Below are 25,331 nucleotides of genomic sequence, written 5' to 3'. Positions count from 1 at the left end.
TATATTTTGTATCATTATTTTGAATCTGCAAAGTCACTTTTGTTCTAACACAATTGTAGTACCATAAAAAGTACAATATTTACCTTTGTAATATAGTTAGAGTAGAGTTATAAAGCAGACTAACATGGAAATACATAAGTACTTCAGAATTGTACTTTAAAGGGACCTACTCATAATACTCGTGTACTTTTACTTTAGTTCTTACTAAACTCAAGGCTACTTCGACGTGCCTCCGACACGCTCGCCTGCGTATGACGTCACGGTCCCCTCCCGCTGCACTTCCCCGTCCTCGCGCGGCTTCAGTTGGGTGGTGGACTCCTCCAGCCGCGGTACTGACTCGGTGCGGTCCTCACCTCGACAGCGACAGAGGGCGGAATAAGGAGCACTCACCACTCCGGCGTTTTTAAAGCAGGAAATTAGGGCGAGGACTCAGACTGGAAAAGGTGAGAAAGCTGTCTTCTTCAGGGTATTTTTACATTTTTCACGTCGCGGACATTGCGGCTAGCGTCGCCGTCAGCTGTTAGCTTGGTCTGCCTGTTCCAGGCTGTACAGCTTGTTGTTTGTGGTTTGTTGCAGAAATGAACCGCGGTGTGAACTAAAACCACTTCGTTTGGTTACTGACCTGTTACCGATGCCGGTATACAAGTCAGTGTAAAATCTGCATGCAACCAGTTGAAGCCATGTCACAGATTAACTGCAGTATAATTCAGGCGTTACCACTCTATTCATGACATATGATGGTCACCAGTCCACACGCTCAGGAAAGCCCTCAGGGCATTTATCTCACTACACCAACCTCTGGTTACTGGTATGTGATTTATATTTACTTTATACTTGATAAACATCCTTATGATTGCACTGTCTAAACTAATTTATCAGTATTTTGTTTTATTTCTATGTTATTTAATAGTATATGTTTGATTTGTAATGTGTTTATTTTCATATAGTTCACAGTAGAATAGTGTTGAGCTAAAGGAATGCAGTTTTGTTCATGTATATGATGATAGGATTACAAAACTTTACATTATTTGACTCTTTGATGAGAGTAGGATTGCAATAGTATAAAAATTTCACAGTACCGCTTCAAAAAACATCACATTTTCAAGTACTATACTCATAAGTAGTTAGGGATATTGGGAAATGTGTGCACGGGAATGGATATGCAATAAAAGTAAAATTAGATTTGTCGAATTATTTTTGGGGACCAAAGATATTCACAAAACAAAAAATCAGATATGTCACAGAATGAAAAATCAAGTGAAATACTAAAATATCCCAATATCCCAAAGTAATTTTGAGTAGTGTACATGGTATTAAACAATTAATATTGTCGTTATTTGTTAAAATGATCCTTAAATGAATGCAGAAGGGTTTTTTGGTTGAAGAAAACACTTTATGATGTTGTCTCCTGACAGACATTAAGCTTGATGAACACTTAAAATATTTTTTTTTTCATTAACACTAATTGGTAGAATTAAATGCCGTAGATAAGCAAATGTACATGGTATGACAACTGTCTATTTTCATGCCACGGTATTCTGTGGACATACTGCTACTTTTCTTGGGCTCAGTGTTGCTGCATTTGACAGTTTTCATAGTAGACTTATATTGCATAACCTAAAACAACATTGGACATGGCAACATATTGCACGAAACAACATAGACATGTCATTTTATACCATGTATGTCATGAAGATATCATGTTAAGTAACCCTTTATTGATTAAATAACAAGATAAGAATTTAGTGAGTCATTATGCACTGTTATTTAGTAATGCCATTGGTGTCCTAATACTGCAGGAGGTATGACAAAACCTCTGATGATATATGTCCAATTCTACCTCTACTGGTTGAAACAACCATGTAGCTATTGCAAAAACTATTCCCTCCACTTCACAGAACTCCCTAAACCAAACTACCTGCACCCTCTCACTCTTCTTTAGGAATCATTCATATAAAGCCTATTCATTGGATGATATTTAACCCAAATATCCACGTGTGATTTCAGAAGCGAATACCAGCGTTCGCCCCGCCCATCAGCACACTTTTGGCTGAGGAGCTTGCTGAGCCTGTCTGAGTTTGTGAGCAGCAGCAGGTTTAGTGGAGACATACCTGTAGTGTGCGATGGCTCTGTTGACTCTGCACAGGATCCCATCCCTCTCCACCGCTCAAGTGAGTTCAGTCGTTTCCCATGCATTCTTGTACACAAATAAGCGGGGCATGTCGCATCATATCCTCAAATATGAAGCTGATAAGAGCTGTTCATGCCAGACCCTCCAAGTTCTGTACGAAGAGCAGTTGTTCCTGATTGTGGATATCGTCACTACATTTGCCTGAATGACAATGACACTGTTTTGCTTATCAGTTGTTGCAAGGGATGTGATTGCATTGATAGGCTTACAGGGCAAACATACCTCAGATATACGGTCATCAAAATGGTTTAGCTCCCATTCACATCCATTACAGTGATCGGATCACCTTCTGTGTGTCTAAATGCTCACTGCCACTGTGATTGTTAAATGCATACATATAATCATATAAATCCTGTATCATCAGCCTCTGTCTCTGTCTCTGTCTCCTCTCCTCTCACTCTGTCACTCTATCATGAAGAATACTCAACCTTACATGCAAGGCCCGGCTTTTCCTCTGGCCTTTGACATTGCCAACTAAATCATAAATGACCTGCCTGTGGGTCCAATCTCGTTTTTTTTTTGTTGCATATTTTGTTCACAGAATCTAATCGCCCTACTATCTTAACTTGTGCTCTCTCCTTTTTTTTCTTCTTCAAACCCTCATCGTTCCTCTCCTGGCCCACTTCTCCTCTTTAATTATTTTTTTTGACTCTGTCTGGACTTGTCAGTTGCGTAACAGGTAATGCTACTGTCTCAAGTTTCTTTCTCTGCAAACCCTTGTTACTTCTGCTACTGCTCTCCGTCTCTCTCTTGATGCTTCCTCCTCCCCTCTCTTGCTTTGCATTTCTCTTTAATTTTACACTGACACTATCTATGTTTATAGTTTTTCCCGTTAGTGCCTTCTTCCCTGTGCTTACATATCACTCTTTGTGTCTGTCTCCTCACGTCAGTCTTCCACTACACCTTATCTGTGTTACGCCACATTTCAGTCATTTGTGTGCACACTTTTCGACAGGAAAACAACACACACTGCCTCCAATGCTCCCAGAAAGTTTGTTACAGCTTCTCAAACCTTTAGTCTGCATCAAGTTAGTAATGTGCCATTTTGGGAGCATTAGAAACATCGTGAACCACTTCCTCATATTAATTAGTGTGTTAAAACTCCACCATCTGCTAAGAGGTTTCTTTGGGATGTGCATATGTCAGCTCTTTTTCACAAATTGAAACAGCCTGCACAACAGAGACGATACAGTTTACTGAAATATCCAGAACAGACCCCATGTGGTTAAAAACTATAGTAATCATCATCATTCACTATCTTTATTTTGCAGTCTACTTGATGAGGCTTGTGTTTTACATCTTTTTTTAAGGATGAACTCCACCAAAGAAGAGGGAGACTCCAGAAAAGGTATTGTCTTCTAATCACAGACCTAACAAAATGATTCCCACAGCAGCATTATACTAACAGATCTCTGTCTTTCTACAGGGAGAGCTTTGCCCTCGTGAAGGGGGCCGTTCATCTGCTGGAAGAAGGCGAGGGGGCAGACCTTGATGAGGAGACTTCTCCCACTCCGGCCTCGCCTGTGAAGGAAGGCGACAGAGCGTCAGACACACGCCGCAAACAACTTCACGCCATGGTTGAACAGCTCAGACCAGAAGATACTATCAAACTGGTGAGGCGTCATGGTTGCATGCATGTTGCAGATAAGATCAGTTAAGCTTTTTGTTTCTATACACTTGGTTAGTAAAGCAACCTTGTAATCTTGACATATATAAAAACATCTCGAGTAAAGCTCAGAGCATCAGTATACTGAAAAGATGTAAGATGATGTAACCATCTTGCTTATTTCAGAACTTTACAGTGTCCTAGCATTATGGGCCCCTTTCAATGTAAACAAAACTTAGGGATGCATCGATTCAATACACATGGTCAGTAGTGGTGGTGATATTGACCTTAAGTAGATTAAGTATCTGCAATGGTGTGACCAATCCAGTTTCCTTGTTAATGTCATTATAGAATTCAGTGTTGCTGAATTAATTCGGTCACGGCGGATTGCGAATCTCAGTCAGAGACCAAACAGTCACATATGAGATTTAAACATGTAATTTGGTCCAACAGTTGAACTGTGGATAAGATGTTGCTTGATTTGATGCAACATAGTAGGCACTCTGGCTGCAAAACGTCTCAGACAGTTGTTCAATTTCTTTAATTATTGATTTATTATAACTTGTTATTGTTATTTAACTGAATTGTTTAATAATATCATAAAATGTACAGATGTGGCTGGGACACATCAGGTAGACAGTCATATTCTGTAATGGACAAAATGACTGCAGGATATCAAAAATTAATATAAACATGTATGGACAATATCGGTCACTTCACTGATCTTTACAAAGCCTTCCACTGATCCTGAGATTGACCAGTCAGTTTTTGCAGGCAGCTGCTGGATTCGTTTCAGCTCTAAAATATGAAAACATTCTTGGTATGCTGAACATTTAGTTATGTTTAATTTTTGTGTCTGTTACGTTGTTAAATGACAATACAGCTGAAATCATACAGAAGATGGCAAACATGGTCTTCTTGAAAATATTTCTATAATAATTCAGTTGTCAGCTTTCCAAAAGGACTTGAACACGCCCCTTTGCTTTCAGCTGTGTTACCATGCGTCTATTGTGGAACTTGAGTTGGATGGAGTAACCATAAATGTATTGAAAACAGGCTGTGTGGACGGCAGAAACGTATAACAACTAATCTAAAACATAATCCTTGTTGTAGAACATGATCATTTAGAGTAAATGGGCTGAAACGTGTACAAAGAACAGCGGTATGGTCCTTTAAAAGTGGACTGCATCCAGTTTCTGAGTTTCTCTGTAAACACAGCATTGACTTCCCTGATTTGATTTCCCCAGGATGGCCAAGATAAATATTTTGCACTGTGCATAATCAGACAGATCTATTTGGTTTAATGGGTAACTTCAGACTTCAGAAGAAATGGCAACATGTTGCTAGAAAAAGCACATTCATTTTACTTCGGCTTCTCCTTTCTGTCTCTCACATCCTCTTGTTTTTCTCCGCCACGCAGGCGGTCCAGCTGGAGTCGGTCAGCCCAGTCAGAGTTAGGTATCTGATTGTTGTCTCCACCCTGGGCAACAAACAAGAGAGCATCCTGCTGGGCATGGATTTCCCCAACCACGACAGGTGTGTGTAACCAGGATGCTGGTGTACTGTGTCACAAAGAGAGCACAAGATAAGATTTCCATTCAGTTAGTCATATCTGGTTCAGGTTAAGCCACCTTCCTTGTCTCTGTGTCCTCCCTGTCTCTTTGCAGTGATCAGTGCACCATTGGCCTGGTCCTGCCAGTATGGAGCGACACACAGGTGTATCTGGACGGAGATGGGTAAGAAACATTGATAAAAAGAGAGTGAGGATTGAATTGTTAAAGCACAAGCGAGGAGTTCATGAGGCTGCAGCACAGACGGTGCAGTTTGGGATGTCTGGGAGTCTGGCCAGAGATGATGTGAACGAGTAATGTGTCTATTTATGGAGCTGAATCATTCTCCATAAATTACAACTGCACTTATCACTCACTCAGAGCCTTACATAAGCATGGAGATCATTTGTTGTTGCAATGAAATGAAAGTAAAGAATGGTTGGCCCCTTTCTGTGCCAGTAAGGAAACGTTAGTGGGAGTCTGGCTTTTGAAAGCTCTGGTAAATAAATTCCCTGGTTGCATTGTGGTGCATCCACAACCCCAAATGTCCCCAACTTTGTTTTAAATGTGGCAGCTCTTTAGATGTTAAGAGAAGAGATGTAGAGAAGGTCACGGTGTAACTGAGACTTAACAGCTCTAAAAACAGTGGGTGCGATGGCTCCACTGTCGACTGCTGTGTTTTATCTAATCTGCTGTCACACGAGACATTTTGATCGGCTGCCGTGTCACACCAGCATGTTCACCCTCATTAGGCTGGATCACACCTCTGACTGTGCTAATTTCTCTCTCTCTCTGTCATCACATTTTCATTCTCCATTTTCTTCACAAGAGCCATCATTAATTTACACAGAATAACTGAACGATCTGTCTCTGTCTGTGCGATAAGGCTTCTTATACGTATCTCTTCCTCACGCCTTTCTTCTCTTTATCTTCCTCAGACTTGATAATTGATTTATTATTGAATCAACAATCTCTTTTGTTCTTTTTTCCATAGTGGCTTTAGCGTGACCTCGGCCGAAGAGACTAGAATTTTTAAGCCTGTTTCCATGCAGACCATGTGGTGAGTGAAAGTGCTATGACACGTTCATGTTAAAACATTGATGGACTTCCAGCTCATCACTTAATAGAGAGAGAGATAGACTTAGACTGTAAGTGCTTTCTGAGATTTTTAATGTCTTCAAATATACATTACCTTCTGTTTACCCTCTCCCGCTGCTGTAAGGTCAGTGCTGCAGGTGTTGCACGGCTGCTGCGAGCGGGCGGTCAAAGCGACGGTGATCCCAGGTAACGGCCTGGAGTGGGCCCAGCACTACCACCAGCACATCGAGTCAGACCGCTTCTGCCTCAATGAGTGGGAGGCCATGGATGACCTGGTGTCGGTCCGCAAGGACAGTGATGGACAGACGTGAGTATAGTACTTGAGTAAACAGTTTTAGTTACATTCCACCCCTGCCCTCTGCTGTAAACATGGAAATAAATTAATCAGGATGCAACGATCGATCGGTCAGGGACTGGAGCTGGCCAGTTTTCAGCATGACCAGCGACCGGCAGATCAGTGTCGGATATATACAATTGTGTGCCGGTCACATTTACACACACGCACGCCGCCCACCCTCCAGCAGGACTGCCAGCCAGAACTGAAAGAAAGAAACTAATTATTTTAAGAGGGAACTAAAATTCACTGACATTTCAGTAACAGGCTGTTAAAATAGTTTACAACTTGTTATTTTTATTAGTTATTTAAAAGTCAGTGTTTTATTAGGAGCATATCATTTAATTTTCCATCAAAAAAGGTAATAAAAATGTTTGTATGCTGTTGATTATAGTTTTTAGAAAGAAAAAAAAATCTGAAAAGGTGGTCCATCAACTCTCCATGCTGTATACTTCATACTTGATCAGATCTTCTGCACGCTAGCAAATGAATAGGATCCATGGACTGACATTATTCCATAGATCCAGTTTGTGTGTACCATTGTTGCGAGTGCTCTCGTGTCAGCTTGCACCTAATAATCACTTTTTTTGTACTTGAAGCTCGGCAGACAGAATTTCCAACGAGGGGCTAATCAGAGAGCACCTGAGAGACATCATGAGGACTGAAGACCTAGACAACCTCACGTCTAAAATGGTAAGACATAAGGGGAGGCATAAAGAGGAAGTTGGCTCGAATACAGTCAAAGACGTACTAAAGCATGACTGAGGAAACTAAAAGTTGAAAAGAAATGAGAATGAATGTATGTCTTTATAATTTGATCCTTCCTCTGCTACTGTAGGTGCACACTGCCTTGAAGACCAGGATAGCCTTCGACATAAGACCCTATAAGGAGTACATCGACAATGAGATCCTGGTCACCATGGCTCAGATGGACAAACCCTCCAAAATATTTGACTACCTTTACCTGGTGAGTGAGTGCTCGACTTCAAATACAGCAATGTTTTACCACCATGTCGAGAAGCCTTTCTTGTGCTTCAGTCATTAAACTGGCGGAAGTGTGCTTTCACCAGGACGTTGTCATGTGACTTTAACTTCCCCTTTGTGGAAGATGTGTGTTGAGAGCGATAGGGAAGACGACTATTTAGACCTTTTCCTTTCTTTCCTCTCGGGCCTCGTCTCAGCCTCTCTTTCATTATCTGGTTTCAGGGCTCTGAATGGAACGCAGCCAACTTTGAGGAGCTGCAGAAAAACAAGTCAGTGTTTTCACCTACAGACACTTTCCACAGCTCTGTGTATTGTTGTCTGTCTCTACTTGCCATTGTCTTATGACACGGGTGACACTCAATTGTGTATTGTGTTTTGCTGAGTCAGCGCTGTGGCTCTAATTTTGTGTCTGTGTGGTTTTTCAGCGTGGGCTATATTCTGAATGTGACAAGAGAGATTGACAACTTTTTCCCAGAGTCCTTCACTTACATGAACATCAGAGTGTACGATGTGGAGGCCACCGACCTGCTCTCTCACTGGCCAGACACATACAACTTCATCAACACTGCAAGGTAGTCCCAAAACCCCGAATGCACCAGAAAGCACCTCTTCAATCCAAACTTGTGAAAAGGCATACGCACAGTCTTTTGCAGATTATAGATAAGCACATTGCTATCACATTTCTGTCATCAGCAACTCCGCATATAGATTTGTCTAGTCATTAAAATCTACATCAACATGTTTCATACACTTGTGACTGCTTAAAGGAGGGGGATTTTTTGACACTTAAGTATTAAAAGGTTATCAGTGTCAGCACTCCAGGATGACCTTCTGTATTGTTAGACAGACCAGTGCAGAGGTAGCAGACGTAAACAGCTACCCTAGGGTAGGGTATTGGGTACATGCAACAGGATTTAGTAATCAGGATACAAAAAAAGGTAACTGTATTCCAGTAAAGTTGCAGTAAAACAGATGTAATTAGAATAGATACATTCAGTGAAAGAGGGAAATTACTAATAGAATTACAATTTTTAAATAAAGAATGATATACTAGTCTGTAACCATGCACATGCACACATGATGACACTTCTTTCTTTGTTTGCATGTGTTTGGTGTTGAGGTAATCCAATATTAATGGAAAGTAATCAAGTTACATCACTTTAATATTGTGATACTTGGAATACAGGTAATTAGTAATACATTTTTTAAAGTAACCCTCCCAGTATTGCCTCGCAATGTCCAACGGTGACAAAAATCTACATCACCAGCACCTCTAATTGTTCTCAGCAGTTGCCAAGCAACCAGCAGAGACTCCGGGAAGCGTCTGGCCAAAAAATACTGAGATATATTGTGTTAATTAGTGAGTATTAGAGGGGCTGATAGGCAGGATAGCTGTCTCTTCCTGTATCAAAGTCCACAGATTCAGACTGAACTGATCAATGTCTTGACTGCACAATCCAAACAGAGCATGAGAAAATATTTCTTCTGTGTATTTTAGTTTCATTTAGTGACCACCTCTACATGTACACTCTAGCTGCATATCTATTCACTTTTCACCAACATCCTTCCCTAAACCGACTGAGTGAGCTTCTGTTGTGTATCACAGGAAGAGCGGACAGGCGTTGTTGGTGCACTGTAAGATGGGCATTTCTCGCTCTGGGTCCACCGTGATCGCATACGCCATGAAGCAGCAGCGCTGGCCACTGGATGTGGCTTTGGCATATGTTAGGGAACGCCGATCCATCGTCAACCCCAACGATGGCTTCATGAAGCAGCTCCAGACCTACAACGGCATCCTCAACGCAAGGTCAGGCATGCATGAAAGGATATCTATTTTCATTGTTTGCTGCTGTTTGTGACTTTTTAGATTCTGATTTGTGGACTTTCTCCTCATCATTCCAGCCAGCAGCGCCACAGCGCACTCTGGAGGCGAAAGTCTAGAGACCAAAGACAAAAGTCGGTGAACAAGGAGAAGGGTGGGCAGGAAGGAAAACCAGACGGGGAGGAGGAGGAAGAAGACGATGATGAGGATGAGGGACTTGATGATGATGAAGATGAGGAGACTCCAGATGAAAAAGATGATTCAGAGGAAGACACAGAGGTAAGAAGTTACATCAATGATGTATTACTAACATTTTAAATCCAGACCATCTTACCTCTAATCCTTTTATCTAACCAAACACACTCAGGTGTTTGTAGAGCCAACCCCCAAGTCTGACACCGACCATGGACAGGGGCAGACGGGACCACCAGGAGTCAATCCTGCTATCACAGTAAATGAACCAGACAAGGTGAGCAGACTGCCTGACACAGATGAACTCACTCACACACACACTGAATCTGAGTCTGTTTATCTTCATGTGTTTTTCTTGCAGATCTCGCTCTGTTACTGAATTTTTTCTTTTCTTTTCTCCTGTCATATCACAAGGTTGCTCCGAGTGTTAACCGCAGTGGCAGGATGAACCTCTTCTCCCTCATGCAGTCCATTAGTGAACTAGATGATGGGGATAAAGGACAGGTAAATGAAGCAGACTCTCAGTCTCTCTTTCTTCTCATAGTTTAGCTGTTCCACACACAAATTTGTACATTAAATGAATTTACAGGAGGCTGGTATGAAATGACTCCCACCAACTCCACTTTCATTCAGTTTGGTGGTTCTTTTGAGTCTTATTATTGTGCTTTTATTCATGCAAGCATGTCAGTTAAGTTGGTGAAGTGCAACAGTACAATCTCCCTTTTATTTAAGTCATTTTGCATTTTTTTTTAACAACGCCATAAAATGTAAGATACAGGAAGTTTTAAAATCCCTTTCAAGCTTCTTTTCCTCAGATTTTAAGGTTGAACAATTTTAAAATTGTATAATTCAGTAACTATAAATTTACTCATGTATCAGTTAAGACTCTACTCATTACATGTATCCACTCTATAAGCATCTCCTCTACTTCTTTGTTTTTTTCAAAGCTGCCTGGCAGTCCGAGGCGGTCTCCAGGGCAGCGGAGGCGTAGCCAAGTCCGTCGGAGTCTGACTCACCAGAGCGCATGTGTGGATGTTTCACCTGAACCACGAAGCCTGCAGGATGCAGGTCAAAGCTAAATGTAAAGAGATCAAAGACACAGAGGAGCAGGGAGTTACAGGAGGGAGAGGGACACCTGAAGGAAACATGCCAAGGTTTTTATCCACTGATACATTCTGGTTTTATATTTTAGATTATTTACATGAGGAAAGTTTTGAATAATGTTTTTGCAATTCCACTTCATTCATTCATTCATTATTCACTTTTGATCAAAGGATCCTGCTGCATTATTGCTCTCCCAGTGAAAGCCAGGACATCTGATGGCTGATCATCAGTATAAATTGTTGTATTATGATGTTTTTTTTAAGTGTTTTTAGAACATACATTACCATCTACAGATGTACTGGTCTCTCCCTTCATGTAGCGATCTCCCTTGTTCTCTTCTTCAGCCTATCACCACTCCAGAGACGATATCTATGCAATTACTGTTCTCCTTTACTTTCCTCTGTGAGTATGTGGCTGTATGCTGCCAATCCAAGGTAGACAGTTTTAAATATGTTTCATGCTTTCTCTCGTATGTAACAGTTTATGCGACACTGTCCACAGATGTGAGGATTTCACTGTAACTAAGCTGTGCACTAAGGACCAAGTCAGGGCCAGTTTTATGGCACACGCCTGTTTGCCAAACAATGTGTTCCAATGTGCCAATGAATATATTTAAATCTTTATCATGTCAGTATGTAAGGAACCGACTTTATTTTTATTCCCTCTACAAACACCAGAGCTGTACGAGTGCCTTCAACCTGAGAATGAAATACGACTCTATGACTGGTGTTTTTACTACGACGTGGTGGCTGTATCTTATATGTATCTTGTACTGTTTCTCACTTGGTTTGATTGCAGTATAAATGTGACTTCTCAAGGTTTTGCATGTATGCATAATGCATATATATATCAATACATAATTGCTGTAACCTGGGTGCATGTTCTGTGCTTTTATACCAACATGTGAGAGCAAATTTCTTCAGGGTTTTCTCATTTATTTATTTTGACATTGAATGGATTGAAGGAAATGATTCACGATACCGTTTTTCAGACTCCTGATCATTAGATGCTGACGTGGAATATTTCATGCTGGTAACATTTCATCCAGTGAACCCAAGCTAAAGCTTACTCCATTTAACCTGCATGCTCAACGAAAGAAGAAAACATGCACTTTATAATCCCACAACACACACTGTTCCCACTGCCTGAGCCAACGTCACGCTGTATCATGATTAAAATGATTCCTCTTTAAAATAGTGTCCACATCTCTATACCTTGTTGTGTTACGCCCTCTCCTGTCTGCACCTCTCTCTTGTTTACAATGAGCACCATGAGTGAAAAATAAATGATTATACCCAGATCAACTGTTTTGGTTGTTGATTAAAAAACACGCCAGAGAAGAGTTGCTTCTGTTCAAAAGCATTTTATCATAAGGGACAAAGCACAGGGACAAGCAACCTTACATCATTCATTTTGTTTATATTGTCATTCACTGTAGTGATAGGGCAATACAGTCACAATTCACCAAAGAGCAGAGAGTAAGGGATTCAGAAGACATTTTTACAAAACAACAGACATGATAGATGGCACCTAAATTCAGGTCCCAACGTATTTCCTTCGGGGTTCACTGAGGATGATACCTCCCTCTTTCATTGCTGCCCTGAATGACTGAACCTGTGAAAGAGAAAAATGAAAGACAACAATAAAGCAAGAGATAAGTTATGGGAAGGGTTCACTCAAAAATGAAAATTTAGGCAGTATCTACTCACCCTCATACTGCCTGAAAGTCAGGTGAAGTTTTGTAGTCCACAAAACATTTCAGCAGCTTCACAGCAAAATAATGTTGGAGCTTTCTCCCAAACAACTGAAGTAAATGGGGACTTGTCTTAAAACGTTAAAAAACAACCAAATATAATGGCTCCATACAGCTCATGGTACATAATCCAATTCTCTGGAAGTTATTTACATCTGCAACCCGCCATCAAGCTTGTGCACCCACTTCAGACACTTTTAGAAAAGGGTGTAAATTACATTTTGTGAAATCTATTGGGGATCCCTGAAATTTCCAAGCGATTACATCCAACTTGTTTTGTTTTTTAATGTTTTAAAACATGTCCCCATCTTCAGTTGATTAGGAGAATGCTGCAACACTGTTTTTCTGTAACGCTCCAGAAATGTTATGTGGAATATGAAACATCCCCCAACTTTCCATTGGCATGGGGTTGAATAGATAATGACTGAATTTCCATTTTTGGGTGATCTTCACTCTTAAGGATAAAAAAAAACAAAAAAACATACAAATCAATTCTCTAACGTCAGTTGTAGCTGCATGTACTCACAGATTCAGAGCGGTACGTCCAGGGAATCGCCCTGTACACCATCCTGGTGACGCCAGCCTGCTGACATCTTTGTGCCAGCACCTCTCCCACAGCCTGACACGCTGCCACGCAGGTTGTGGTGGCCAGCTCCTTCTTCAACGCCCACTCCCTGGTCGAGCAGGAGACCACCGGGACAGGAGAGCTGCAGGAGAACACTTGTGCCGTCACATGGTGCTGGGTGCGAGAAAACACCAACCTGAAAAGATTTAGACAAAAATGGTTAAAAAAAACAAAACAAAAACAAAAGCAGGAGTGACAGGTGGAATCCAGCGTGAGGAAAATAGATATTGGGGACAGTTTTAGAATTTATTTAGTCATGATCTACTCTTATGTACTCTGGTCCCCCTTGAAACGTCTAAGAAGGACTTAACTGGTTAAATATAGGTTGCATACATGCAGCCCAGTCACAGTTTAATACAGACTGGGTGATAAAGAGTGGGTCCATGATTAGATTCTGTTTTGTTCTGAATACTGACACAATTTAAGGGGCAAAATTTTAATTAAAAAGCCATTATTTGATCACATTTATGCAAAGATGATTACTGAAGTACACATTAAATTGACATTTACTGGCGGCAGTCCAGTGTGATGGACATCACCTGGAACTGATTTTACATAATAGCTTTTATGAGGCATCAAAGGTTTGTGACAGTTAAACACAGACCTGTGGTAGAACTGCCGGTGGGGCCAGGTCGTCTTCCAGCCCCGCTCCTTCACAGCCAGAGCCATCTGCTCAAGGTTCCGGGGGTTTCTGTTCACAAAGGTCGGGTTCACGGCTTCATTTTCATCGGGGCTGGGCTCCGGCTGAGACGCTGCCTGACTCAGACACCGAGCTGGGTGACAGACAACAGGCAGGTTTCATGAGTGAACCAGAGCCAGAGATGGAAGTGAGCTAACCTTATTTGAGTTGAACTAGTTTGAGCTAACACAGTAGAACCGTTAGTTAAATAACGTTAAACAGATGTAGCTAGATGAATGCAAGGGCGTGTTAGAAGGTATAACTGTTCATAAACTATATCACATAAAGGGAAAACGTATCTTAGCTCACCTGTCTGATTTGCAGCCACAATCGGACGACATCGTTGAATTTGACCTATCAACAGCCGAACACTGCGACTAATTTCGCTCAGAGCCATCTCCTCCTCAACAGCTACAATACAAGTCAAGTCAATCTGCTAACATCCGCTGAAGTGTTATGTCCTTAAAAATATGAAAACATAGTTTTATAACTATTTTTAATAAGGAGGGTTCACCGTGACTAGAGTCCTAAGTCTCTTTAGGACTCTAACCGTGACATGTGAAGCGCCATCTTTGACATTCGGACAACATCCGGGTCACTTGGTGCTACCGTAGAAGCAACGCTGACAGAAACAAACACCAGCGCTTCAGAAACGTTCCGCTTACGTGTCATCCTGAATAAAAAGCGTTTTGCTTTATATTTCTGACCTTCTGCCTTCAGACATGTGACTCCAGTCAATTAGTCCAAGTCTCAAGTAAGTTTTCAGTGGTAGAAAGTTACTGAGTAAATACAACAAGTACCGCAATTAAGAGATACTTATACTTTACTCCTTTGATTTACATTTATATACTTTACTACATTTCAGGGGTATTGTTACACCATATATCTGACAGCTACAGTAACTATTAGCTCACAGATTCAGATTTTACATACAAAACACATCTTAAAGATGAGGCACTACTGAAGATTAACCTACCGATGATATAGAGTAGTTAAAAGTAGCTGCACCTTTGTCATGTTAATGAATCAATAATGTGATGTAGCACTCTGCTTACTTGGAACTTTTGCTCTTGATATTTTGGTATTTTTACTTTGTGGTTTTACTCACACACAAATAGGATTTGAATACTATTTCCATCATTGGTAACTTTACAGATAACTCTGATACATATTTGACACAATGATATGCAACAGATGAGGTCAACTGTTCAGTAAATTAGTTCTCACAATCAGATTACACAAGAAAATCATATTTAATTCCAGTTCAAATTTGATCCATTTTACAGTGCAAACCGGCAGAGGAACAAGACAGAGATACCGTTTTATTCAAAATAGTGGCATGATGATGAGTGTTATGATCTGTCCAAAAAGACTTAGTGGAAAAACAAGCACTCAGTTCCAGTAAGGCACATGAGAAAACATTAACTACCAATAAATACCGGTTGTGTGTTGTGCTTGGAAGACGTGACAATGAGGGAAAAGTATCTTTGGCTCGTGAAGATCATTCAGATAATTCCCTGCTCATTATTTGAAGAGGCCCACAGGACTAATTACTAATTAAAGCAGATTACACCAATTCAACAATCGTACATTCCCTTAAACTGCAGAACAGATTCATTATTTGATGTGCTTTCCCTTTTCAAAATTGGTGTCGATCATATACGTTCATAAGTGATTACTATTTTTGAGCTAATGAAAAAGTAATTAGAAAGCAGTGCACAACGTGAAAAAAAATGAGCAAGGGGATACAAAATTACAATTTTTTCAATTCATGTAATGCAACCGTAATCATTATATAGGGACTCATTCTCATTCTACTAATGCAAAAATAACAGTCTTTTCCATCTTGATCATTGTGCAGGTGAATTAAACAACAGGCAATGGAATACCACTGTTAAGACCCAGAGACAGTCATTCTGATGTATGTCGTTGTAGTCCAAGTACTGAATAATATACATAAGTTAACAGCTGTTTGGCATTATTAAGTTATCGTTGGTCAATCAGATAGCAGCTGATGCATTGATGAGGGATGAGAAAGAGAAGGGGCTCAGCTTGTAGCCTGATCCACTGTAGAACTTGTTCTGAAACTCCACCCTGTAAGAGAGAGAAGCAAAGTTAACACGTAACATCAAATACAAACTACCATGCACGATCTAACGCTGTCCAGCAATCCTGTCTGGTTTATTCTACACTGGGGTTAAAGCTGAATATTATTTTTGACTCACAAATAAATGATTTGGTGATGTTCTCATCTTTTGTATGGTACCACTGTCAGGAAAAAAATTTCGGATTTGGTGGCAACAAAGTAAAAACTAGTGAAAATGTCTTCATCTTGGGTAAAACATGATTTATTTTATCAATATGATTATAGTAATCATTCTGCAACAACTATTTAAATGAACATATGTTGCCACGTTTCTTTAGGGTTTCTTGGAAATCCAGTTGAAAAATCAATTGGTGAGACTTAGAATAAACATAGAACAAATCACAAACAATATTAAATTTTGCTCCAAGGGCCAAAAAAATCATTACTTAAAAAGTATTTGGAGTACTAAAGGATGCTGCAAGGTACCTTGTATTTAATAAAGGTTTTTACATGAATTTTACTTGAGGGCCCAGGTGAGTTCAGATGAAATGACCCATATCAAAATGTACGGAAAAGACTGAACACTGTATTAGCTTGCACACCCTGAAGTCAAAAGTCAAATTCACATGCAAAATCCATGACTCAACCAAATAGGCAGATTGCCATGAAATTTGAGCATTCAAAAGACCTGTCTGAGGGCACTGGATGGATTGCTAGGACTGCACAATATGGTAATTCTTACGATGTGGTATGACATGTTTTCTTACATCTGGAGAACAAGATTTGTCAGCCAGGACATCTCTGCAGCGCTTCATTATAAAGCTGTTTTTTCACACATTTTACCTTTATTAAAAAATACAGCTTCTTGGGATTTGGATATTGCATATAGCCATATTGCTATTTTGATTATATTTCGATTCACTGTGCAGCCCTAATAAGAACCCTACTTATAAAACATATTGTTGGATTAAGAACAACTTTAACAAAGCCATTTGAAGCAAAAAGTTAACCAAAACTTCAAGATCTTTTGTGTAGTTGTATTGCCATAAGCTCTAGAAGGAGACAGGTTTAGACTATGTTATGTGATTTAGGTGAGACTGAAGATAATTGTTTGTTGTATGATGATTTAAAGGCTACACTTTTTAGTAAAATGTCCTTATTTTTGAAAAGTTCTTTTGGTTGCATGATAATTTTAACTTCTTTTCTTTTAGGTAAGGAATCATTTATGTGGCAGCTTGGGATGAGAGACAAAAGGTCTTTGTTTGTGATGTTATGGTGATGTAAGTTATGTACTTATCTGTATATAATGTATGAATTCTGCTTTGTGAGACGTGGACATGGAAGTTTAGAAGCATCCAAGATAATATGGATAAACATAAAAAAATACATTTTAATCAAACATTTTTAGGCACATTTCACCCTCAGTCCTCCCATCCTTACCAGTGCAGACGGAGCGCATGCAGAAAAGCCGAGAGTCCCTCCATAATCAGCAGGATGGAGACGGTCAATATAGCAAAGAAGCCGAAAATCAGAAAGAGGATTACAGAGCCCACGTAGCCCTGCCACCTCAGGGCAATCCGCATCACCATCACCCACAACACCTCTGACAGCTCTGTGAGGACACAAATAATAACTTGCCATCAGACAGCCATTAGTGCTTGGAAAAAGTCTATCATGTGTGTGTGAATAACTGGCTGAGTATGAGTGTGTTTAAGAGGAAGTCTGTGCGCATGTGTGTGAATCATGGAAGTGTGATCGTGTGTGTTGTGTTCCACTAACGTGCGTGTGCCAGACTGAGAGCCCAGAGTCGGAGGTAAGAGGCGGTGTTGGAGATGCAGCCCAGGCAGTACTCGATGGTGTGGATGGCCTGATGCATGAACACGTCTGCAGCGTCAAACTCCTGCAGAGAGCACAGTAAAACAGTTAAACACTCAGTACATTTAATCTGATTAGTAAATTAAGTTGCACGTGGTTCTTTCTTACCTCCTCCTGTGCAGCTGCTCCCTCCACCTCACCCTGACAGGTGTTGATGGAGCCGTCTTCCGACACCAGCGGACGTCTGTCTTCCTCCTGATGTCACCGAGGACAAGAAGTCTGTCAGGACAAACACCCAACTCTCGAAAAAAGATTCAAAAACGATCAGTCAAACACAAACTCACCACTTGACGTCGTCTTCTCTTGAATGAGAGGTATTCACTCGTGGGATTCCCGAGCAGGAGGACCGGGACGGAACACACTGCCAGTACCACCAGGACCTTCTGCACCACAGTCTACAGGTGAACAGTGACAGGACCAGCTGTTAAACCTTTGAGCAGCACGTGCTCACTTTAGCAGGTTATTTTAAAAGACACAATTGTGTTTGTGCAAGTTGTTGTCTGTTTAATACAAATAGCATGTACTTCAACTTCTTCGAACAATTGTCCGGAGCATGTAAAGTGAGTTATCTGGCAAACTGCACGGCCTTCACAAGCTATTTTGTCAGAAGACAACACACACACCTGTCCTGTATAGAGCGGTGGGTTTTGAGGGTTATCTGAGAAGAGGAACATGTCTATGAAGTGGATAAGTATACTGGGAGCCTCTTGGGACTGGGCGGGGGTGTAGGCGATCCACTTGAAGACCACCATGAAGACCAGGTAGCCAAACAGAGAAATCATGAAGAACAGCTCAGGGATCAGCACAAAGAACACACTTCTGATCTGACCAAAGTGCCTGGAGAAAACAACAACAAGGGGAAGCAGGGGAGCAAGAATGTGTGAGGGAAAGTCTGAATAAATATGAAAAGAAACAAAAAAGGACCAACAAAGTGAAACGTGATGATTTACCAGTAGTTGAAGAATGACAAGGAGACTCCAAAAGTCATGTGAATGATACCGATGATGACGGACATCTTCATCTTATATGAGTTGAGGAAAGTCAGTTTGTTGTTGGACAGTCCCCAGATCTGAGAACAAGACAAAATCAGGATGGCTTTAGTGACAAACAAGATAGCAGCATGAAATAAATGGACCTTGACGGAAGGTGTAAGGATTGTGATGGCCGTACCGGATCAATGCCAAATGGATAGGGGCTGGTGAAGACACCAGCCACAGTAGGATCCATGGACAGGTACTGGTTCTCTGCCAGGACGGACGAACTGAAAGAAATAACATTCAAATGGGTAAGATGGATAAGAAACAATAAAAACTAGAAGTCAAGCCTGAAGGTCTGAAATGTCCTCACTTCCATATGTTCTTGTCGAACATCGGGCCGACGTGCCACGCTGAGGTGAAGGTAGAGAGGCCTCTGCTGAAGCACTCGTTGTAAATGGCGCCCGTGTAGATAGAGAATAGTCCCATCAGCAGAATCAGATACCGTCCTCCGAACATCATCCTCCAGATCTGAAACGCACACAGAAGGTCAAAGACGTGTTTCAGGTCTTTTCTTTGACAGTTGCTTTGTGGAAATATTACATCAAAAGAAAACAAAGAAAATATATAGTCATAAGAAAATGTTTGTTATCTTATAATGCTCACAATCAGGCAATGCTTGTTTCTCATATATGTAATTTCACCGATCTCTGTGAACATCATTTAAGATGAGTACATTGACGAATCAGCTGATGTTTCCTTGAAGTTATAGCAACCAGATAAAATGCACTGATACCTGGGGTAGAATTTGGGATTTCTCTGGGTTTGAACATTGTTGTTTTTAGACATCTTTAAGGGATTTTAGAAACATGCTATATAACCCTTCACAATTCTTATACTTGTGTCGAGCTTGAGTGTGTGTGTGTGTGTATGTGTGTGTTACCTCGTTGTTGTTGTTCCTCAGTTTGGGGTCCTTCTCCTCAAGGACCATCCACAGGGCAGCCAGCGTCATCAGTAAACCATGACCCACGTCCCCAAACATCACAGCAAACAGGAAGGGGAATGTGATAATGGTGTACACCGCTGCAGAGACATCGAGAGAAAAGACTTCACTATACTTGTTTAAAAATACATGTGAGGCTGAGCACTCTTTGGCTTCTGAATGAAGAACTGCAACAATTAGTTGAAGCAGTTAGTTGGTTGAAAGAAAATTAATTGCCAACTGTTTTGATAATAGTCATTTTTTAAGCAAAAATGTCATAATATTTGGTCATTCCAGCTTCTTCAATGTAAGGATTTGCATCTTTTCTTTGTCATCCATGATAGTAAATATCTAACTTCTATCTTTTGAACTGTTGGTTGGAAACAGTAAGCAATTTAAAGACGTCACTTTGGGCTCTGTGTAAATGTGACGAGAATGTTTCATAAAATAAATGAAAATGAAAATGAAATGAAATGTGACAATAATCGGTAGCTTAAACTCTAATAAAAATAATCATAAATTGGAGCCCTAGTGTGCCGACGTACCTGGATTGACCTCACGGTAGCTGGCCACTCCGTAGGCATCAACAATGTTTTGGAAACCAGCTGTGAAAGAGTTGAGGGGGAACAGGGTGGGTGGAGGGGTGGAGGATGGCAGGCGGTTGTAGAAAGAATCGACCCCACTGCCACTCTTCCTCTGAGGATGGGGAAATATTAAGTTATTTATTCATTTATTTAAAGCCTCCTCATCTACAACTCTCTGCTGCTCTCGGCTGTCTTACCCCTCCCTCTCTCAGAGCGCTCTGCAGTTCTGGCAGCTTGGCAGTGGGACACCAGGCCTCAGCGATCAGGCATTTGTCAGTGACGGAAGGGCTGCAGAGGTTCAGCACCATCTGGACCGCCTTACACTTCTGCACCCGCACCTTCCACTGGGGCAGCGCGGCCACCGCCCGCATCAGCAGCTGCTGCAGGAAGGCCTCGGTCTGTGACAACACCTGCAGAACAGGGAAGTGAAATTACATTACTGTTATTTTTGTACCTTCTAGCTTTTTCAAGTGTGATACAGACATTACACAAAGAGGACAGATCCTGGTGATTGTATCGATGTTCTGTGCTTGAACTTACTGATTTGATGTCTTCAATTCTGCCTTGAAGTCCCTGGAGAATCTCCTCTCTCTCAGCAGTACTCTCAGGGTACGCAAATGTCTGTGTGCGGAAGCTGTGAGGAGGTAAATTAAAATATTTAACAGCTTCAACAGACGCAGCAGTGTGGAAATCTACACTGAAAAAAACAAAAACAAAAACAAATCAAACAGAAGAACATGTTTACCCACCAATCACAGATCTTCTTGACTTTCTGTCCGATCTGATCTCCCCAGTAGGAAATGAGAAACACTGTCCATTGAACCATTTCCCCCTGAAAACGAAGAAAGAAACAGCGAACAGATGTGATAAAAATCCAATAAGAAAACTTATTAGATGTGACAAATCATCAGAGACTGTTCCTGTAACAGAAATAACTTTCACATCAATCTCTCAGCCATCTCTCTCTCTCTCTGTCTCCAAGTTCCCACCGTGTCTGGATGCTCAAGTCGATCCTCCATTTCTCGGAAATCCACGATAATATAACCGCGACATGCACGCCATAACAACCGTTCGAATGAGGGGACCTTCCAAGGGTGGACCACTCCTGCCACAAAACTACCAGAGCGGAGATCGCAGGGTTAAACCGTGTTAAATGTAGACTAAAAAAAAGTGCATGTTGGGCATTTAAGCAATCGAGGTCTACCTGAGGTGGACATCTTGGCGGTTATCAAACAGGCCTTGGCTTTCCAGTACAGGTGGCGGTGCCTGTGAGAGGAAACGGAAAGGAAAATATATTTTTTTTGTAGTTTGCAATTAAGTTTGCAGACATCAGTTTGCTCACTACAACATAATAATTAAAGAACAAATAGTTTAAACCACCTGTGAGGCTGTGAGAGAGTGTGTTCTGGTCAGGACACCTCTGTACTGACAGAGCTGGGTCAGCTGAGCCCGCAGGCTGTCTCTGTTCCTGGACACCTAGTGAGACACACACACAATCAAAAATCTGTCAAGCCAATAAGATCAACCTCTTTTGCTACTGTACTAATGAGACAGTAGAGGCTCTTCTCAGCCTTATTTTAAGCACTCACCTCTTTGAGCTCCCTGGCCAGCCTCTCGCTCTCCTCCTCTATGGTGATGAGTTCGCGGGGCTGAGGGGCCAACGGTGTCGGGCATGGTGGAGGGAGGGGACCCTGCAAGGGTGGGGACAGGGAGCGATTGATCTCCTGCTCCAGGAAGGCTGAAGGGCAGATAAAAAAGGGACAGTAAGCAAAAGTAGTTAACAAAGAACATGGATGAAAATTTAGGAGTTAGTACTTACTAAAAGTTTTCTCAAGTTCCTCGCATCGTCTGACCTCGCCGACAAACTTCCTCTGAAAGGCGTTCACGTTCGGATTTAACTAAAACATAAGAGCAGCGGAGAGAGGAAGAGAGCGACAGGGTTACTCATGTTCATCTGATCACAAGAAGAGAGAAGGAAAATGTTGCCGTCTCACAGTGACTCAAAGCATCATTTGTACTCTAAAATGGTGAAAAATGTCGATTAGTGTTTCCACATGTCGTCCTCAAAGGTCTTATTTTGTTCACAACCCAATACATATTCAAAATGATAAATTGATTTTCAAAATTTAATCAACTAATTGTTGCAGCTCTGCAACAAAACAATAAATTAAAACAGGCTTGAACTCAATCCACTGTTTGTAGCTGACTAGTGGACTCTGATCTTTTCAACACAATACCATAAAGAGCTAAATCAGGCGTTTCAGTTACTCACGTCTCTGAACTCCACCAGGCCCAGCTCCCCCAGCTCACTGACACAATTGTAGGCCGAGCCGGACTGAAGGAAGAGCTGCACCAGGCACACCTCCTCACTGCGAAACATGGAGCCCATCGCTGCCTGAACAGCACCAAGAAAACAAGTTCAAATGAATAGTAATGATGCCCTCGAGTGAAGAGGAGAGGAAGTAAAGAGTGAACAGTTCACAAAGGGCATCTGTTTTCAGTTGGGAAAATAAAAGCTTTCAGTGACAATGTAGAAGCGTATGAAAGGGGAAGCATCAAGTCCCCCTGACTGATGATCAGCTTGGGATTTCCACTGTTGCACAGGCATGTCTAAAACTAATGCACTGAAACTGTTTTAAGAGAGGTGTTAAGTTTGTGGTCATTTTAGAGGCTGTAGCTGACCTCGAGCTGTACTGCGTTAAATTTAGACTCGCCTCATTGGTATAAACGGGGTGGAGAAAACTACAGGACAGCCTCAAAAATGACCATGAAATTGAATCAACACTTTTATTCAATACTATAACCCTGAGAAGGTAATTTAGCAAGGCAGTGGTGTCAGACTGCGCTAGTTTTAGCTAGGTGTGCCTTTAAACTGACAACGAATTGATTGTATCGAAGGAGAACTATTATGCTTTTTCAGTTTTTTCTTTCCTTTATAGGTTATTGTGCCTGTAAAAGGTCTTGAAAGTTAAAAAGCTCAAAGTTCGCACAGAAAACACTGCTCCTGAAGTGCCTGAAACCGAGGATGTTATAATAAAACCTGGACACGGAGTTGGAGGCAGAGACCCCTTTCAATCTAGAGACGAGAGACTTCCACAGACCGAGCCGGCTAACTTCCGGTTTTCGGATGCAAAAGAAAATTATACATCGTTTTACAGCCACTTCTTTCACAGTGTAAGCTTATGGGAAAAGGTCTTTCTGGGCCGCAGTGCATCACGTGACGATGTAACTTCACGGTTTGACCACTTGGAGAGTTGGCTTCAAAGCGTGGCGCTCTTCCCGAGGGCTTCGTCTGAAACACCTCGTCAGTAGTGCCGCCATTAATTCCGTGACTCTGTGACATCACCATGTCACACATCTGCATAATTTATGCCCAGCGGCTAGTTTGGCACGTAAGAATTAATTTAGCGCAGCTGCTCTGCTGTTGTTGTTAGCGGGGCTGGCTCAGGCGTTTGTGAGCTGACCAATCAGAGGACACTGGGTATTGAAGAGGAGGGTACTTAAGAGCCAGGAGCTAGAAAAGAGCGTTTCAGACATGATGATAGGTTTTTTGAGCATTAAAGCATGTAAACCTATTCTTGTAGTAACCCAAAATAAAATTGTGAACCTGAAAATGAGCAATATATGTCTCCTTTAAGTTATAAAATGTATGAAAAGTGAACATCACCTCAACAAACATTCAAGGAAACTACAAACACATTGATAAAAGTACAAAAATATTTCCAGATGTACTTGAATAATAATAATAATCCTAGCTGTTTCAGCTGTAACGTTACAGGACCTACATGTTTGTCACTATAATGATCAGAACAAGGACAAGTTTCGTTTTTAGTGTCACGCGATAACAATGAAACGACACTGAAATGATAGTAACGTGATGTTATACAACCAAAGACGGGTGGTTTTGAGTGATTCGGGAGTAAAGTCAAAACAAGAAAAGTAGTTGTAGGGTTTTGATTGAAATCACAATAGCGGTTCATTCACGGTGGATAAAAGCAGCTTCATACGGGCACAACATGACGCTGAATAACCGAATATCTCACCTGTCTGCCTCGTTAAATCCGCTGGACTCCAACCCGCTGTCTTCCAGGCTGTCCGGCAGCGTACCGACGGACTGACCGGTGACTGCTAACCGGGACAAACCAGCCGTGTTTATGAGAAGTTGTCGACTGTCGGCTCACACTTCCCGTTTGCTCAGAGTCACGTTACTGCGGCCTCACGTGACGGTCGACGTTCGTCTCTCGTTTGGCCGCGAGGGGTCGAGGTTTCGTTTGGCGGCAAAGGCGGTAAACACGAGCCCGATGCGGACGAGTCGACGGAGTTTAACATCTAAACATAGCTGAGTGATTAACATCATTACATCCCGGGGTAATACGTGTCATGTGCGCGCCTCTGGGCTTTTGCTAAACAGTGGTTGCTAAGCGACACCGTGATTAAATTAGTGGCATGACTCTCATTTAACTGTGGCCGCGTCCCAAACCTCTTTCGTCTCCACTCGTCCACTTCTCCCGTCACGGTGGCTCCCTCGGCAGTGAGCAGGGCAGTAAGAGTTCGGCCACTTTGGAAGAAATGACCTCCGTGAGGTTCAAAACAACGTCTTGTGCCAGAGAAGATCAAACACGAGGTCACATTACCCCCTAAAAATGTGTTTCCTGTGGTGAGCAGGCCTTGGTAATCAGTGATGGAATGTAACTAAGTACATTTACTCAAGTACTGTACTGAAGTACTTGAGTATCTCCATTTTCTGCTACTTTATACTTCCACTCCACTACATTTTAGAGGCAAATGTTGTACTTTTACTCCATTACACATTTGTTAACTTCAGTTACTAGTTACCTTGCAGTTGGTGTGCTGCATTAAACGTATTTTATCACCAACAATATTGACAAAAA

The 25,331-nt window shown here is 41.5% G+C and overlaps 3 protein-coding genes across 4 annotated transcripts; 1 reads left to right on the top strand and 2 right to left on the bottom strand.

Moving 5' to 3' along the window:
* The first annotated feature begins 316 nt into the window (after nucleotides 1-316).
* Nucleotides 317-12,181, top strand: LOC311257891 (protein phosphatase Slingshot homolog 3). Of its 2 annotated transcripts, XR_014622672.1 has the most exons (18): nucleotides 317-443; nucleotides 2,008-2,171; nucleotides 3,502-3,539; nucleotides 3,618-3,804; nucleotides 5,218-5,333; nucleotides 5,465-5,533; nucleotides 6,342-6,407; nucleotides 6,570-6,752; nucleotides 7,379-7,472; nucleotides 7,618-7,746; nucleotides 7,986-8,032; nucleotides 8,189-8,335; nucleotides 9,370-9,570; nucleotides 9,666-9,864; nucleotides 9,953-10,054; nucleotides 10,192-10,281; nucleotides 10,725-10,931; nucleotides 11,052-12,181. XR_014622672.1 is itself a non-coding variant. In XM_084353847.1 (17 exons), exons 2-17 carry the CDS (start codon nucleotides 2,124-2,126, stop codon nucleotides 10,854-10,856), a joined length of 1,848 nt encoding a protein of 615 aa, XP_084209973.1. In that variant the 5' UTR covers nucleotides 317-443; nucleotides 2,008-2,123; the 3' UTR covers nucleotides 10,857-12,181. The 2 variants fall into 2 exon arrangements, 1 of the variants encoding a protein (XP_084209973.1); XM_084353847.1 differs by having other exon boundaries at nucleotides 10,725-12,181.
* Nucleotides 12,182-12,279: 98 nt separating this feature from the next.
* Nucleotides 12,280-14,517, bottom strand: mrpl18 (mitochondrial ribosomal protein L18). Its single transcript, XM_084353848.1, has 5 exons — nucleotides 14,495-14,517; nucleotides 14,248-14,458; nucleotides 13,864-14,032; nucleotides 13,161-13,395; nucleotides 12,280-12,495 (listed from the first exon to the last, which is right to left on the bottom strand). Exons 2-5 carry the CDS (start codon nucleotides 14,333-14,335, stop codon nucleotides 12,418-12,420), a joined length of 570 nt encoding a protein of 189 aa, XP_084209974.1. The 5' UTR covers nucleotides 14,336-14,458; nucleotides 14,495-14,517; the 3' UTR covers nucleotides 12,280-12,417.
* Nucleotides 14,518-15,167: 650 nt separating this feature from the next.
* On the bottom strand, nucleotides 15,168-24,852 carry tcirg1b (T cell immune regulator 1, ATPase H+ transporting V0 subunit a3b). The gene is made up of 21 exons (XM_084353182.1): nucleotides 24,483-24,852; nucleotides 22,712-22,834; nucleotides 22,259-22,337; nucleotides 22,029-22,177; nucleotides 21,820-21,915; nucleotides 21,644-21,705; nucleotides 21,429-21,555; nucleotides 21,189-21,271; nucleotides 20,980-21,073; nucleotides 20,637-20,849; nucleotides 20,401-20,551; nucleotides 19,817-19,956; nucleotides 19,247-19,404; nucleotides 19,070-19,160; nucleotides 18,850-18,968; nucleotides 18,523-18,736; nucleotides 18,184-18,294; nucleotides 18,008-18,094; nucleotides 17,804-17,924; nucleotides 17,465-17,636; nucleotides 15,168-16,032 (listed from the first exon to the last, which is right to left on the bottom strand). The coding sequence occupies exons 2-21, from the start codon at nucleotides 22,826-22,828 to the stop codon at nucleotides 15,939-15,941; spliced, it is 2,478 nt and encodes an 825-aa protein (XP_084209308.1). The 5' UTR covers nucleotides 22,829-22,834; nucleotides 24,483-24,852; the 3' UTR covers nucleotides 15,168-15,938.
* Nucleotides 24,853-25,331: the final 479 nt, after the last annotated feature.

This window comes from Pagrus pagrus (genome assembly GCF_965226575.1).
Source record: "Pagrus pagrus genome assembly, chromosome: 5".
NCBI lineage: Eukaryota > Metazoa > Chordata > Actinopteri > Spariformes > Sparidae > Pagrus > Pagrus pagrus.
Note: the sequence above shows the minus strand (reverse complement) of the source record. Positions and strands in the feature narration are given on the sequence as shown.

What these genes read in the sequence shown, in the direction of transcription:
- LOC311257891 (XM_084353847.1), top strand. Translation starts at nt 2,124, where the DNA reads ATGGCTCTGTTGACTCTGCACAGGATCCCATCCCTCTCCACCGCTCAA. An exon ending in ATTCAGAGGAAGACACAGAG is followed by an intron (nt 9,865 to 9,952) that starts GTAAGAAGTTAC and finishes AAACACACTCAG; the next exon opens with GTGTTTGTAGAGCCAACCCC. An exon ending in CAGTAAATGAACCAGACAAG is followed by an intron (nt 10,055 to 10,191) that starts GTGAGCAGACTG and finishes TCATATCACAAG; the next exon opens with GTTGCTCCGAGTGTTAACCG.
- tcirg1b (XM_084353182.1), bottom strand. Translation starts at nt 22,828, where the DNA reads ATGGGCTCCATGTTTCGCAGTGAGGAGGTGTGCCTGGTGCAGCTCTTC. An exon ending in GCCTGGTGGAGTTCAGAGAC is followed by an intron (nt 22,338 to 22,711) that starts GTGAGTAACTGA and finishes CTTATGTTTTAG; the next exon opens with TTAAATCCGAACGTGAACGC. An exon ending in TGAGGAACAACAACAACGAG is followed by an intron (nt 19,405 to 19,816) that starts GTAACACACACA and finishes TGTGCGTTTCAG; the next exon opens with ATCTGGAGGATGATGTTCGG.
- mrpl18 (XM_084353848.1), bottom strand. Translation starts at nt 14,335, where the DNA reads ATGGCTCTGAGCGAAATTAGTCGCAGTGTTCGGCTGTTGATAGGTCAA. An exon ending in TGTGGCTGCAAATCAGACAG is followed by an intron (nt 14,033 to 14,247) that starts GTGAGCTAAGAT and finishes TCTGTCACCCAG; the next exon opens with CTCGGTGTCTGAGTCAGGCA. An exon ending in CACCGGCAGTTCTACCACAG is followed by an intron (nt 13,396 to 13,863) that starts GTCTGTGTTTAA and finishes AAATCTTTTCAG; the next exon opens with GTTGGTGTTTTCTCGCACCC.